This window comes from Mustela putorius, unplaced genomic scaffold (genome assembly GCF_011764305.1).
Source record: "Mustela putorius furo isolate JIRA1106 unplaced genomic scaffold, ASM1176430v1.1 tig00001130_pilon_pilon_pilon, whole genome shotgun sequence".
Classification (NCBI taxonomy): Eukaryota; Metazoa; Chordata; class Mammalia; order Carnivora; family Mustelidae; genus Mustela; species Mustela putorius.
In genome coordinates this window covers 2,585,555-2,601,367 of record NW_025421584.1, presented here as the reverse complement: position 1 = coordinate 2,601,367, position 15,813 = coordinate 2,585,555, and the positions used below count along the sequence as shown (strand labels likewise).

The 15,813-nt window shown below is 45.9% G+C and overlaps 1 protein-coding gene across 3 annotated transcripts in view; it reads right to left on the bottom strand.

Moving 5' to 3' along the window:
• JCAD (junctional cadherin 5 associated) overlaps positions 1-9,592 on the bottom strand; it is a 37,418-nt gene extending 27,826 nt beyond the window's left edge. Inside the window, exons 1-2 of one of the 3 annotated variants that reach the window (XM_045087427.1) lie at positions 9,468-9,557; positions 6,622-6,687 (exon numbers count right to left, since the gene is read on the bottom strand). Coding sequence is in view for 1 of the 3 variants with exons in the window: in XM_045087429.1 (XP_044943364.1) it covers positions 9,468-9,565 (98 nt within the window). In the remaining 2 variants the exon portion in view is untranslated. Of the gene's footprint in view, positions 1-6,621; positions 6,688-9,467 lie in introns of all 3 variants that reach the window. The other 2 variants (XM_045087429.1, XM_045087428.1) reach the window with 2 other exon arrangements.
• Positions 9,593-15,813: the final 6,221 nt, after the last annotated feature.

Here is a 15,813-nt window from a genome sequence, read left to right as displayed (position 1 = left end):
CACCAGGCTGTTCTGAGGACCGAATAAGATCTTGTGACAGTGTAAGTCACCACGCAGACACAAGACGGTGGATTTAGCATGCTACAGTGGCCTTAGTTTGTCTCTGAAGAGCTACTTGCCTTATGAAAAGACTTCACATTCGTTATTAATTTTCACTTTGAAATTCAGACCATTTCCCAATTCCTCTTGTATCACTTAGGATGTAACTTTTTATTTCCAAGGTCATACCTTCTTTATATCACCCATATTTCTTGTCTCTTGTGAATGGACACTTCGACCTCCTTCCAAGTCACTTAGAACAGTGTTATCTTATACAGTCTGAAACACTAAGACACACTTCCTGAGCACCTATAATGCACGAGGCTCTGCAACGATAATAATGAATAAGACATATTTTTTGTCCTTGAGAATCTTATTGTCTTGCTATACAGACTGCAGGAAGATAGGCAGAAGGGACCCTAACCTGATCTCAAGGGATCAAGGAAGCTTCTGGAAGATCGCTTCTAAGCCAAACTAATTCTCCACATCAAGGCACACCCACACTATAAGTATGATTTTCCAGGTGGCTCATTTAAGAAAACTTTTCCTTCATTACTTCTGTTTCCTTGTAGCAAATACTCACAGTGGAACATCTCGGGAGAGTGGTTACAACAGTGCAGGTGTTCACATACAATCTCAGCTACCAATCTCAGCTACGGGGGAGCTTCTAGCATGGGCTGGACCCAAACACAACAAGAGACGAATGAACCCACTTTAAATATCTTTTTCATTCCATGAATATCTAAATACCATTTATACAGAGAAAACATTTAACCCAAGAAAAAACAACTTTATTTCATTATATGCCCTCAGCAAACTTCAAAGGTAGCCATGAATGTCTCCACTTTACAGACAAGAAAATTGAGGCTGAAGGCCTGAGCTTGGAAGCACAAATCTGAGGTTCAAACCAAGGTCTGTTTAGCTTCAAAGCCCTTGCTACTTGCTACTATTTTAGGCTCACCCATCTTCCTATCAAACAATAGAAGTTTCTTAATTTACTAAATAATGCATAAAAATAAACAAGAAAAGATGAAGTCATGGCGGCATTAAAATGGAAACTATATTTAAAAAGAAAAAAAAAAAACTCCTTTGTTCCACTGGGTTAGGATGGCTCTTCTACAGGATTCCTTCCTTATGCACACCAGGCACACACATGTACGTACATACATGCACACCTGTATGCACATACGTGTACACATGCACAGGGCCCGTTGCCTCACTTGACTGTGGTTTTTTTTTTTAATTAATTAAATATTATTTATTTATTTATTTATTTGACAGAGAGAGAGATCACAAGTAGGCAGAGAAGCGGGCAGAGAGAGAGGAAGGGAAGCAGGCTCCCTGCTGAGCACAGAACCCGATGCGGGGCTCCATCCCAGGACCCTGAGATCATGACCTGAGCTGAAGGTAGCGGCTTAACCCACTGAGCCACGCAGGCGCCCCTTGACTGTGGTATTTTGATGGCAGGGCTTGTATTAATTTTAAATGCTCAGTAATAGAATTCATTCACAAATAGACCATGTCCTCGCTTCATGACCTTCAGCGAACCTCAGATCATTTTTGGTTTCAGGGTCCTACAGAGCTATCGAAAAACTTGTTGGGTGACTCTGAGAAGCAGACAAACTACATCCGTGATAAATGGATGGGAAAGGAGCGAGTAACTTTTAGAAAGAAAGAAAAAAAAACACAACAACAACAAACAATTAAATTCTAAAAGAAAAATGATCGATATAGAAACAGTCACTCTACGCATAACACGGATAGAATTTGCATCTCGTGAGAGCAGGCACTGGGAGACCACAGGAGTGGGCAAACGGGAAAGACTGCCTGACCGTCAGTATGGTGGGGAGGTGGAGGATGAAAGTGGTGAGAGCAAGGACAGACGTGGGGACAAGTAGTTACAAGTCTCTTTCCTGAACGTGCACAGGTGGTAACAGGGGATGGGGAAAAGGAGTTCAAGTACGTGGATTCTAGTCTTTTTAATCTATTGAAAAGGAGTTCAAGTACATTTATTCTAGTCTTTGGTGACTAAGCTAATGGTCATTTCATTGAGGAGAAATAAATCACAAATAACCAATAGCTATTGGTTGGAGGAGATGACAGGTAATTTGATTTTAATTTAACCAACCCAGTCCCATAAAATTTTCTTTTTCCCAAATCACTTTCAAGTGGATTTTCATCTGATTATTTGTCTCATCCAAAAAATGAGAATGAGATCACTTCCAGTAATCTTATTTTGTGGAAGATTTCTACGTTCTTTAAATATCAGCCCGGAGTGTTTAGGCGCAGGGTTGCCCGCCCCTTCGCTGTGGGGGTAGATTCTGCCACTCCTTGTGGCTCGGTACTGTCTGTTCTAGCGAACTGAGCCTGAGACACTGCCCCAAAGAGGGAAGCTCCTTGGGCTTCCGTCTTCCCCAGAAGAAGTAAAATAAAGTTGAACTAGAGGTTCTTCGGGGTCCTTCTAGCTCTAGCCATCTGTCCCTCTCCTGAGCCTGTTTACCCCTGTGACAAGCAGCATGCCTTTCTAAGTCAGCTGGCCACAGGAACAAGGATACAGCTTGTGGCCATGACAGAGAACAAAGCTAAGGAGGTCATGTGAAGAAAGAACCTCTGACCTTGGCCCCATCACCACCCAGAAAGGCCAACCAAGAGAGCTAAGCTAGATGGCCACACGGGGAGAAGAGGTAGCAGCGGGGGTGGGTGCGGAGGCCGCAGGGTACAGCAGCCAGAAAGTCTCCATCCAGAGGTCCCAGAGCACAGTACTGGACACGTCTTCCAACTTATGTTACTCAGGACACTTGCTTTACACTGACTGCGCGAGGCACGGGGCTCTGGGCTGGAGATCAGAAAGACCAGCCCCATCCACACCCTCCCCTGCAGACGCTGTGGTCTACGTTGTGGTGTGTCCATTAGCACACGCTCGTCATCAGAGGTGGAGATGGGCAAATGAATGTTACTTTGTAACGTGTACCGTTTCCTCCTCCCTTTACATTTATAAACATAAAAATAGTTTTTATTCTCATATTTACAGTCATAAGGCTCCCCAAGGCAGTGAAATAAAACTATTAAAAAGCGCATTAGATCAACCAAAACTTTCCTTCCTTTTAAAATATTTTATTTATTTATTTGACAGAGAGAGATCACAAGTAGTCAGAGAAGCAGGCAGAGAGAGAGAAGGAAGCAGGCTCCCCGCTGAGCAGAGAGCCCGACGCGGAACTCGATCCCAGGACCCTGAGATCACGACCTGAGCCGAAGGCAGCGGCTTAACCCACTGAGCCACCCAGGCGCCCCTTTCCTTCCTTTTTAAAAATTGCCTAAAACATGAACTGAAAATTAATAAAGGAAAGAGAAAAATACCCAATTAAAAATGTAAAACAGATGTTTACTCTCACTAGTAATCAAAGATATGTAAATTAAACCAAAATGCTATTACTCACCGATCATATTACTGAAGCTTTTTTTTTTTTAAAGATTTATTTATTTATTTGACTGAGATCACAAGTAGGCAGAAAGGCAGGCAGAGAGAAAGAGGAGGAAGCAGGCTCCCTGCTGAGCAGAGAGCCTATGTGGGACTCCTGGGATCATGACCCGAGCTGAAGGCAGAGGCTTTAAACCACTGCGCCACCCAGGTGCCCCCATATTACTGAAGCTTTTAGAAGGCAGTATTTGTTGTAGGTGAGGGCATGATGGGTTCTCCTATTTGTGGGTGTATGACTGTGTTGGGGGGGGGTCTGTTGTAAATGGGTATTTCCTTTCTTAAAAGTGATTGATATGCTGTAAAATCTTTAAAAATCTGAGACTCTGCGGGCTAATAATCTTTTATCTTGGAATCCATCCTACAGAAATAATCAGAAATACCCACAAAGTCATCTATAAACATATTTACTCGTCTTAATTATGATAAATAAAAAATTAGACCAAATAAATGTCCATTTTAGATATGATTTAAAAATCCTAATACATCCATATGGTAGACTTGGATATGTAATATGTATGTATAAAATTATGTTTCTGGATATACAATGGCACAGGGAAATGCTCACAGTACCATATTAAATGGTAAAGACAGGCTACATAACCTTATGTTAAATACAATAGTAATTTCACACACACACACACGGGAGAAAAAAAACACCAAAGAAAACATATCAAATTATCAAAGGTGGTACTGCATTCTGGTTGTTTCTTTTTTTCTATGGCCTTATTTATACTTCACTATATTTTATGATGTCCTGTCATGAAATATATTTGGTAGAACCGTATGAAGTTGCCATGTTGCAGGAAAAAAATGGTCAGATAATTGGCATTTTCATGTACTTTAACCTGATATGATTTCACCATCAGAAGAAAATTTAGGGGCACCCGGCTGGCTCAGTCAGTAGAACAGGCAACTCTTGATCTTGGGGTTGGGAGTTTGAGCCCTACACTGGGGGTTGGGTTTACTTTAAAAATAAATATTAAAAAAAAAATTAAGAACTGTTTCTTAAGTAGGATTAAGAAAATGTATGTTTGAAAATTGGAAGACTTCATGAAAATAAAAGAAACACTGAAGAATAAATGAACTTTGAATTGTGTAAGGTTCTATGTGTCTAGTATATAGTACATGTGTCATATCTGCTACAGAAATTCTTAACCTGTTTCCAGTGAGCCAAAAGTTACATGTTCTGCTAATAAAATCTAATACAAGATTACAAACAGCATTCTAAGGGTCTTGATTAGACATTGTTACTCTTCTTGAAAACCTAAAACTTCTCCGTTATATTCACCGACATTCCACATTTAAGATGTAATTAGTCCCTCAAATTGTTGGCAGTTCACTGTAAATACTTCTTCAACTGACAACTTCTCAGTCTAATGTTATGATTAATATATAACAAAGTACTTTCTTTAAACAAGAGGTAAATAGCTAAGACCCAAACCAAAGCAGAATAGGACTCATTGCTAACTGATACATGGACATTAATGCTTTCTGTGGGTTTCTTTTTTGAATCGTAGAACTATGTATTTTATTATGAGCAACAGGATTGCCATTTCTCTTCTCAGTCTTAATTCAGTCGAGAACTCCAGAGGCCCAGCTGAAGTGCTGGGCCAGTAAGTACTCACACACCACTGTTACCATCGCACAACAGTGTGATGGCCAGCTGTTGCCAGAGCCCTCAAGTTGTTAAAGTCTCCTAAACAAAAAAAGCGTATTTAATCTGTGAAGTGATAATTTTAGTAGAGCAAACATCACTGAGTTAAGTTTCTTTAAGGTGACAAAAAAAAAAAAAAAAAGGTGGAAAACTTGGTTCTGAGATCAAAAGGATCCTGGAATGCTAGTCTTGCTGGGTTGGGTCAGTATGAAGGCATTGATTCCAAAACACAGAGAAAGAGAAGGGAAGTACCAAATGTTATGCACTTTATTTTTTTCATAAATATTATCTCTTCTGATTTTTTGCCTTTTCTCCCAAGACTTGTGTGAACACACCCAGAAGCGCACATACACCCATGCACTCCTGTCATCTTTTTCACCTCTAAATTCTGCCATTATTGCTTTGGCGACCTCACCCTCTTCTTATGAGACCCTAAGTGCCTCAGTAACATTTCTGGAAGATTAGCAGTCATTACGAAAAGGAGTGAAATTGGATAAGATTTTTTAAATCTTCTGGAATTTTTGACTATTTGTAAAAATAACTATAAAACTTAGATTAGAATGTAATCCCACTACCATGATGTAAATCAAACTCCATGTGTTAAGATTCCTGATATGGTCTATTTAACTTAAAACACACTAGTTTTCTTTTAAAATATCTTTTGGATAAAAGAACCAAGGTCTTATTATAATGTTAAAGTTTAAATGATTTCATATAACTTGTACATTATTTTCTAATTGCAGAAGTCATGTAAAGTTATACTAGGGGTAAACAATGCAAAATTCAGCGTTTCAATAAAAAGTAAAAGTTCCCAGTAACCCCACTCTGCCAAGCAACAGTCTGGTTTCCATTTCTCCTACTACTCTTTGTATATACCTACAGTTGCTTTCTGCCTCTTCCCCCCTTTTTTTTTCTCCTTTGAAATATATCTTGGTGTCTCTTCATAATAAACTATTTCATTTATGTACAAAAGAAACAAGCTTAGAGGTAAGCTATAGAAAGATCACCAAGAAGCAGCAAATTACAAGGATATTTTGGGGTCTGATAATTCATCTTTACCAGCTTGGCCTGACTGTTCCCAACTATATTACCTACAGAAAGTTTTTGGAAAAATATATTTAAAGAAAGCAAAGGTAACAATCCAAATTTTATTTGACAGACAAGATCATAAGCAGACAGAGAGGCAGACAGAGGGGTGGCGGGGGGAGCAGCCTCCCTGCTGAGCATAGAGCCTGATGCGGGGCTTGATCCCAGGACCCTGAGATCATGACCTGAGCAGAAGGCAGAGGCTTAACCCACTGAGCCACCCAGGCGCCCTACAATCCAAATTTTAAACAAGATATCATCAATTTAAATCAAGATAATTGAGATTTTAGTATCAGGGTGGTTCCAACAGTTTTTCAATGACTTTTAGCATTTTAAAGGCTATATCCAAGTACTGGAGACCGACCTCGCCTCCCCTGCGCACTGGCCCCAGCAAGTGATTGTCCCTCAGCATTCCTTAACTCCATAGGCTCTTGAAACAAAGCACAATAGCAAGGTTTTAATGAGCGAGATAACCCCTGCCATCCAAAAGGTGAAAAACAACATCTGTTAAAAAACCAAATAAAGCACAGTAATGGGTTCAGCATAGGCCTGAAATAGGATTTCAGGGAGATAGTCTTCCCTTATCAAAATCAAAACCACAACAGAACAATTGTTTCAAATCCAACGCTCTGTGTTCTAAACTCTCCCTAGATTAATTAGCGTGAAATCCTGCCAAGCTCATTAAAAGAGAAACTCGAAACTCCTGCAGCAGGGCTGGTGTTTACTGTCCTCCTAGACTAGAGGACTCTCCAGCCAGGACAATGAGAACTTGGCGGAACCACAGACTTCTGGGCTTTCTTTACTGATAGCATTTCTAGTTTATTTTTAAACTGCACTTAAAAAAAATTATACTACAAGGATCTTTTCAGATTTGTTTGTTTGGTTTTTAAACTGAAAAACTGGTCCTTATTTATTCTCTTTATGTACCTCCAATCTCTAGTTGCATTTTATAGCTATTGATCGATAGGCCATAAGCTTCTAGAATCTATGACTACTCAGATGGGTCATTAGATAACTCTGATTAAATTGTCAAGCCTCCAGAGCATGTGAACACTCAGGCACTTTTAAGTTATAGTCCAGGGAGGTAGAGAGACAAAATTCTCTCTTTTTTTTCTGGCACAGACTTTCTCCATCCACCCAATCCCCTTAAATCTCTTGGGCCTGCCAAGGGCCTGACCTTCCATTCTCTGTAGCACAGGAGTAAAGTTTGCCAGGAGGAAGGCCCAGCAGATTAAGGCCTCGTTCAACAAATATTTGCTCACCCACTCTTGGAGAAGTGAAACTGCTACATGCTGTCTGCCCAGAGTAATAGTTAGGGACCTTCAGGACCGCTGGTCAGCTGGTAGCCAAGATTAAGACACTTAATATCAAGGTAAAAAAAGCCACACAACAGTAGAAACCAAATGAATTTACTGAATTTTCAATTTCACAGGCAAACCATCACAACTCCCCTGAACTAGAATTTGCATGGGATTTCTAAAACAACGATACATACTTGCCTTGCTACATGGTCTTAATCCAGTCATCTTAAATTCTAAAACTTCCTGGCATCAGACACTGTTTTCCTGAAGTTTAGCCTGTGAGCACTCAGGTTTGAATACTGAGTCTGCCATTTTTGTCTAAGTATTTCTGGCTGTCTGAATCCTATGTCCCTCTACTCCCAGGAATCCTCTGCTCCCCCCACCCCCACACCCACCTTCCAACCTTCATCTCAAATCAAATTTCTTTGCAGACCTGAAAAAACAAGCAAGAGACTAAGGACATGAAGATGTAGAGAAAACCTAGCAGCTGTATGGTCCACACGACTTCATCCCTCTCCCCAAGACAGACCAGGCAAATAGACTGAGGGAGGGACAGCGAGCACGGGAGTAGGGGGAGGAGAGGCAGAGGATGGGGGTGGAGGGGAAGGTGTTTTGCCTAAGCTAATTGCCCAAAGCCCTCTGCCCCTACAGAGTACGGATGAGCAAGGAACAGGGCAGGACCAGGCTGCGCTGGCGTAGAGTTCTCGTTTTTTAAAATGTTTTTCTCCAGTAGTGAAATCACAGCTTCTTTTTCAAACCCCCAGAAGAATCCGAGGCGCTGGGCACTACCTCCAGTGACAGGGAGCAAGGAGGGAGAGCTTTCAGCTGTAGGTGCTGAACCCCACTGTGGCTAGGGCATCTAGGCAAAACCTGGCATTCTAGGGTGATCTGATGGCGATTGGGGGGGGGGGGGGGTGACGAGGGTGCTCGGGAAATCGGTGTGCGGAGACCTGGGCGGGCAGCCGGGCAGCCGGGCAGCCCGGCAGGCAGCCCGGCAGGCAGACAGGCAGGCAGGCTCCAGATCCCATAAACGAGCTGATTAAGGAGATTTACAGCACTTTCAGGCGGGGCTCTTTCCTTTCTCCCACCCCTTTCTCTCTCTCTCTTTTCTTTCTTTTTCTTCTTCTTCTTTTTTTTTTTTTTTTGGTGGTGGGGGTGGGGGGGGCTTAACCACCAGCTGCCCGGGGCCGGGCCGCCCCAGGCACTTGCTAGGAAGCGGCGGCGATTAGCGCCCTAATCCCCGGTCCTGACCCCGCAGAGAGGGGCGCGCAAGGCCCGGCAGAGACCCAAGCAGCGAGCGTGGGGCGCGGCGACGAGCTCTCAACGTCCCGCGGGCTGGTCCGGACGGCGCGCGGGGTGAGGGGGGAAGCGGGGGAGGTGGCCACTGTGGGAACCGGGGACCGCTGGGACTCTGAACAGTGGCTGTCAGTTCCTGGGGTGATGTCCGCGAAGTCGGGGCGCGCAAGCGAAAGAGGGGATTGGTTGGAGCCGGGCTGGCGGGGAGGACGCCGAGAGGGAAGCCCGCGACCCCCGCCGTCCCGGGCCCTCCCTGCGCAGGGGGCCAAGCGAGCGCTAACGCCGGCCGCGGCCCTCGGCGCCGGACCCTGGAGTCCCGCACCCCGGCTGGCACCTGAGGGACGGGGCCGCCCCCTCCCCGCAAAGCGGGCGCTCCCTCACCCCGAGGCTGCGGGCAGGGGGCTCGCGACGGCCGGGCAGGGCACCGTGCGGGACGCCCGGGGCGGGGGTGCGGACATCCCCTAAAGCTGGGGGAGGCTCAGACCCGAGCAACGTCCGGGCTGGAGAAGTTGGGGGAGAGCGCGGGAGGCTGGGGGCGAGGCCCGCGTAGCGCCGTGGCTGCGGGCCAAATGGACGGCGGGAGTCAGGAGGGGCGAGAGACGCCGGGACTTACCGAGCGGCTCCCTCATGCTGCCCCGCGCCGCCGCCGCTGCTCCGGCCGGCCGGGGACCAGCGCGACCCGGCCCGCTCGCTGCCGCCACCGCCGAGCATGCCCGGAGCCGCCGCCGCCCGCCCCACCCACCCTGGGCCTCGCCCCGCCCACCCTGGGCCTCGCCCCGCCCACCCTGGGCCTCGCCCCGCCCGGAAGCCCGCCCCCCGCCCCCCGCCCCGCCCCGCCCTCCGCCCCGCCCCGCCCTCCGCCCCGCCCCGCCCGCTAGGCGGTCTCCAGGCTCCGACTCTCTCCGCGGCGGGGGCGGGGGAGGGGGCGGCACCTGGGTGCGGAGCCTAGCTCCCCCGCCTCGTGCGGGCCCTGCCTGGGTGGGTCGTCCCAAAGGCACAGGTGAGCGGGACAGCTTTCTCTCTTCCTGTCACTTGGGTTCAGATGGCTTCGCCCCTGGGCTAATGTACACACACACAGACACACACACACACACACACACACACCAAAAATATTCACATACAGATGCACCCACATTCATGTATAATCACACAGTTGCGCACCAACACACCCACATGCAGTCACATACAAACTCGCACACGCATAGACACACACACACGCACACACACACCCTCGCATAAAACACACAAACACCCGTACACACCGTTTCACAAAAACACAATCACGGAAGTCGTGAAGAGCAGAAAACAGTGCCGGTGACAGCAGCTTAGTGCTTGGGATTTCCTTGTTTAAAAAAAGACCTCTAAGAGTCTTAGCTGTAGGGCTCCAGGACACTAAGGCTGGGAGTGGGATCTGCCTAAAGGCAAGAGTAGGAGGAGGTCAGTGGGAGAGTTCAGGCTGGAGTGACCAGTTACCTCCTAGCCCACTCTATGTTTCCGTGGCAGCAGTGATTAGACTGCTGCTAGGTCCATTCAAGGGCAAAAGCTGTGTACTCTGGAGGGTGGAAAAAAGACATAAAGTGTTCAATTTTGCTGATGAGTTGGGGAGAGGGAGAGGGTGTCGGCTAAGTCGAGTCCCCAGGGCTGAACATGGATGGCAGAGCAGACAGGAACCCCTGCAGAACGAATTTTTAGAAAACCTCTCAGAGTTAGGGTTGTGCTCATTGTAACACCAGTAATACATAAAGTTGTTTGGCCTCTCCCTGCAGACGACCCCACTCTGAGCCCTTCATATGCATTATTTTCTGGTAATCCTCACCACAGTCCTATTGTGGGGGGGGGGGTGCATGGGACACTGGGGCTCCGGGAGGCACACAGAAGTTGCAGAATCTGGCCAAAGACCTTTGCTCTGAACACGAGCCACAAGGAACATATAAGCTAAGAGAGCAAAGAAAAAAAGCCAAAAACACTAGTGCTGGAGAAGAAAAACAATATGATCCAGTGCTGTGTGTGACATTATCTACAGGGCTTCTGAGTAAATCCCATCGGGGAGATGGGGCAGACAGGACAGCATGATCAGGTGCTTGAGGAAGGCACAGATCCCAATTTGGGGGGCTTCTGTCCCTTTCTAGACGTGTTACTTGACTTCTGTCCTTCTCAAACTCCTCTCAGACAAAATGGGGATAAGGATATAGTGCTCACGTCCTGGGAAAGCCGAAGTACTGCCACAGAGTGAACGTGCAGAAACTGACAGCTCCTACCATGGGTGCTTGTACTAACAGTGTTCTGTGGGCTGGAGCCACTGGGGAAGGCTTTGTGGAGGGCCCGGAAGGACAGCTGCATTGTGTCTAAGCAGAGGCGAAGGGTATCCTCTCCAGACTGAGGGAGTAAGATGAGAAAAAGAGAAAATGAATTGCAGAGGCTTTTGTGGAAAATCATAGTCCTAGGCGGTGGTGCTATTACTTCTTGCCATGAACATGTCTTTCAGGGACAGAGTGTTTCAATGACATACAATTCCCATTTGTCCTCAATTTGTCAACTCGGTGAAACAACTTTTCCTCCTTGTGTGTCACACCTGTACGTGTCCAGCCCTCTGCAGACCCATATGGAGCCAAATGTTCCTGCGAGATCATTTATCAGCCAGCAAACTGATTAGAACAATATGATATTGTTGGGTTTTCTGGGTCAGCCTTGCAGAAGTTGTACAATGTAACTGAAATGCTGTATGGTTGCAGTAGGAAAAAAAAAAAAATTGAAGCGATACTAGAAACTAAGTTAAACCCACCCAAATAAAGTTTAATGAGAAATTGTGTTTCAGTGGCAAGTTTGGTAAGGGCAGATTTAATTAGAAGAAGCTAATGAGATTGAACCGCTGTGGGTTCTGAAGATGACTCTGCGATTTTAAAGATTTCTGTGGTTGCTGAGCCCTGGTTCTTTATCACGACAACCTCGGTTCAGACTGTTTGGCTTCCCCCTTTTTCCAGCACTGATACAGCCCTAGCCCTGCTCTGCTGATTCCCAGCCATGACTAAGGCCACTTGAGATGAACAAGCAAAATGAAAACAGGACAGAACGTGGTAGAGGAGCTGGGGAGGAAGGTGGGAGATTTTTTCCTGAAGATTTGAGAATAGAATAATGAAGGTTAAGGTTGAAAAGATACATGAGTATCGGAGGGTTGGGTTGTCTGAATCCCAATGTAAGAAGACAGAGGCGCAGGGGAGGGCGGTGCTTCCCCAGAGGAGGATAAAAGTGGGTCAGGTCTGTCCACCGGGCCAATTGGCCTCCCTGGTGAGCGGTACGCAGTTACGAGACCCTGGACATGGCACATGAGAAACCAGCTCCACAGCCGCGTGTAGTCTCATGTCATCTATACGTGCACCTATGCGTTTGTTGGTTGTTATATTTTTAGGAAAAAAAGGATTTTTCTTTCGTAAGTCAGGACTCTGTGACTCAGAAACCCCCTGCGCCCGTTTCATTTTGACCGTGGGAAGAATCACAGTCCCTCTCCTCACCGCCAACCCCACTTTCCTGCAACTTCAGGCCCTTCCTCCTACCTACTTGATTGGGGGAGGTTTAAGCACAGGGGAGAATATCTATCTGCTGCTTCTGTGATATGTGATCTAAATCATGATTTAAACCAACGTTGAGCATGACGCCCTTAGAAACCCAGCACTGGTCCAAGGAACGTGTGTCAGGACCAGCCCTGGGTGCCTGAATGTCCCCGCCTTCCTCTGAGTCCCAGAGAAGGGATTTCACAGACTCAGGAAGGAACTCGGATTATTGAGTCATCAGGGCAGATGTGCGATGACCAGAGAAAGAATGCTTAACGGCCGCTTAAGAAAAAAGGAAAAAAAAAGACAAAACCGATGTTTCTTTAATTCCCTGCCTTTTCAAGGACCTTAAATAACCCTCCTCCCTCCTTGCTTTGGGGCTGTTTTGTGATGACCTACTATAAGGTTTCCTTTAGTTGACTTAGATATTCTTTGATGTTTTTCTTTGTCTGAAGAACACTACCAGTCCTCATTTTTTTAAAAGATTAATGTCCTTGATAAAACCTTGAAGTCCTTCTTGTTGGCTTGTTTTAACAGTCAGACAATAATAATTATACCAACACTGGAACAGGTCCCAATAAACCTAATATTTTAGGTAGTGCCATGCTATATATTAATTCAGAGAGTAGTCTGCATAATTACTTTTAACCATGAACTAGAACTCTGTTTCTCAAAGTGCGTTCCATGGACCACCTCCTTTAGGATTAACCGGGGGTTTGATGGAGAGCCAGGTGCCTGGGCCTGATCCATGTTGGGCACAATCAGAATTTCTAATTACTACAGTTGAGACCCAGCAATCTACACTTTACGTAAATGTCCAGTAAGTGTCCAGATGATTCTTACACACAGGAAAGTTTGAGAAGCAGGGATAGAGCACAAGAAATGGAAATCGCATGTCAAAAGCCTAACAGAATGATTGGCCCATGATAAACATTCAAGAAAGACCAGAGCAATGTCCTTGGGAATAAAATTCAGGAGGTGTCTGTTAACCATTGACTTAGACAGCAATGGTCAGGGCTGTCAGGGCACCAGCCCAGACAGAAAGCTTCTAATCCTGGGAATTAAGAGAAGAATAACAAATATTTTTTAACCCTATACCTTCATTCTAAGGAAAGTGAATCTGCAGAGTTATTGCATGGGAAAAATCATTTTTTATTATTTGCTACCTCTTTGTCAGCTTTTTCCTCTCTGAGGCTACGCACTGATGGGAAACAGCCTCTCTGCCTCTCTCCCAAGCCCTGTCACCACCCTAGCAAAGGGTGGTTATTTACTCGTGGTTGACAGAACATTCCAAGCATCCGCCTGCTTGTAGGCTGCGATTCTTGGCCAGATTCATTAGGAAAATCCTGTTTTGCTATCCTCCCGGGAATGACAGTGGCTGGCTGGGATCCCACTGGTACAAGGGAGACACACATGTGGCCTCAAGAAGACAATGGTGTGGCTGGCACCGTGTCGTCCAGACACGGGCACCCCCGAGCTGCCTCTCTTTTCATCACACACGGGCTCATCAGGAACCAACAAAAAGAACTCTAGCATTTTCTTTAACCCCTTCTGACTTCTCATTTTAAAAAAAGGGAACTATGTGAACAACAACAAAACAAGTTGTTTACCAACATTAATTGCAAGAAGAAAAGAAAGCTTCCGTTTGGGGCGAGAATGACCTATTGGCCTTTTAGTAAGATGGTGATGGCTAGCCACACAGAAATGACACCACATTGTGCCAGACAAGTGGGAACGACCTTTTATCTAATGTTTCTTCTATGCCAGAAGGCTGACTAGGCCTTGATCTGCATCCTTCCATGTCTATAAGGGCAACATCCATTACCGGAGTGGGAGGACTTTGAGGAAGTGAGGCCAGCTGAGCGTTGAAGAGAATGGGAATCTCCCACGCAAGAAAGCGTTCTATGACTTGGCATGTTTGCCTCCGTGAGACCCCTACAGCATTCTGCTCAAGCTGCGAGGATAGATCATGGCCTATCCTGCATTTCAGCTCCTAGATTCTGAGTTCCCAGGGGAAAGGCTCGGTCACCCCCCACCCCCAAACGTGTTTTCCTCTGTTCTGCATTTGTCTGTTTGGATCCAGGAATTACAGTGCAGGGCCCACCTGCCAGCCACAGCTGTTTCCAGCCCCCCAGTGATGCAGAGCCCATTCTCTAGACCACCTTGGTACCAAACTGTCACATTCCAAGCCAGTATGTGCCCTGGCTTGGGACCGCCCCTACCACCCCAAAGCCTACTAGAATTCTTCAGTCCAGACGATCCTCAGCTTTCCCCTAACCCTGCCTTGCCTTTTACACAGAGACCCCAATAAAGGCCGTGGTCTGTGCTTTCCCCATGCTCCTTTCTATCTCCTGGTGGACACTGGTGGCCCCCACCCTGCCTGTGGCCCCTGCATGGTGTGCCACACCTCGTGTTTCTAGGGGAACTGTGAGTTACTTTACATTTGGCTTTCAGTGGCACCGACCTCTCCACGCTGTCACTCAGTCACCTTTGTTAAATCAAGACCCAGGTACAAATCAGTCCCTCTGTTTGCACCAACCTAGCCCCATATCCTTGGCAGCTGGATGAAACAGCTGTCCATTGAACTGAATTGGTGACTATCTCTGAAGCAGGAAAATGATCAGGAAACTCACACCGTACAAGTCCCGAGCAATAAATCCTCACCATGCAAATGGGGCCAAAACGTTCAGCTGAGGGTCAGAGTTTACCAAAGGAAAACTGGCCAGCACTTCTAAGAAAATGACTAGTTTCCTTGAATTATTTATTTGCTTGTTGTGAATCTGTTTTTTGAGTGTTACTTTTGTTTTTTCCACGTTCTGCCTTAAAAAAGTTTACTGTCCTCAAACTCTGTTTATTGACCTCTTAAGTACCTGTGGGGATATACCAACCAGAAGGCATACTAGTTGTCTCTTTGATTTAATCCACCAGAAATTAAATTTTCTAAAAGCAATCTGTATGAAACATGCAAAAAAGAGAGGACAAGGGAGGAATTAGTAGTTTGCAGGAAGGCAACCAATGGACACGAAACATAATTCAGAGAAAAGAAAACAAATCATTAGTGAAAGTCAGCTTTTCATCAGCAATGGTTAAAAAGTAACAATAAAAGTCTGAACCCAGTGTCCCATTCAGCTAGAAAGCTGGTGGGTAAGTTCAATAGCGGCTGCCGTGTTTCTTTGGTCACCCACCCTCCCCTGATAACTTGGTTCATTCGTCCCCGGGCTTTGCCGATAAGACCCAGCAAGACTCCGCATTCCAGCAAGTGCCATCACTAGAGCCTCCGTCCTGCCTGGGAACCTAAAGTGAATTTCTGCCTTCGGAGGCTGAACAGAGCACAGTTCTGAAGTCTGCTGGAACTGCACGTACTTTCGGGTTTTGTCAAACGAGTGAATGTGTTCGTTCTTTGTCTAAACA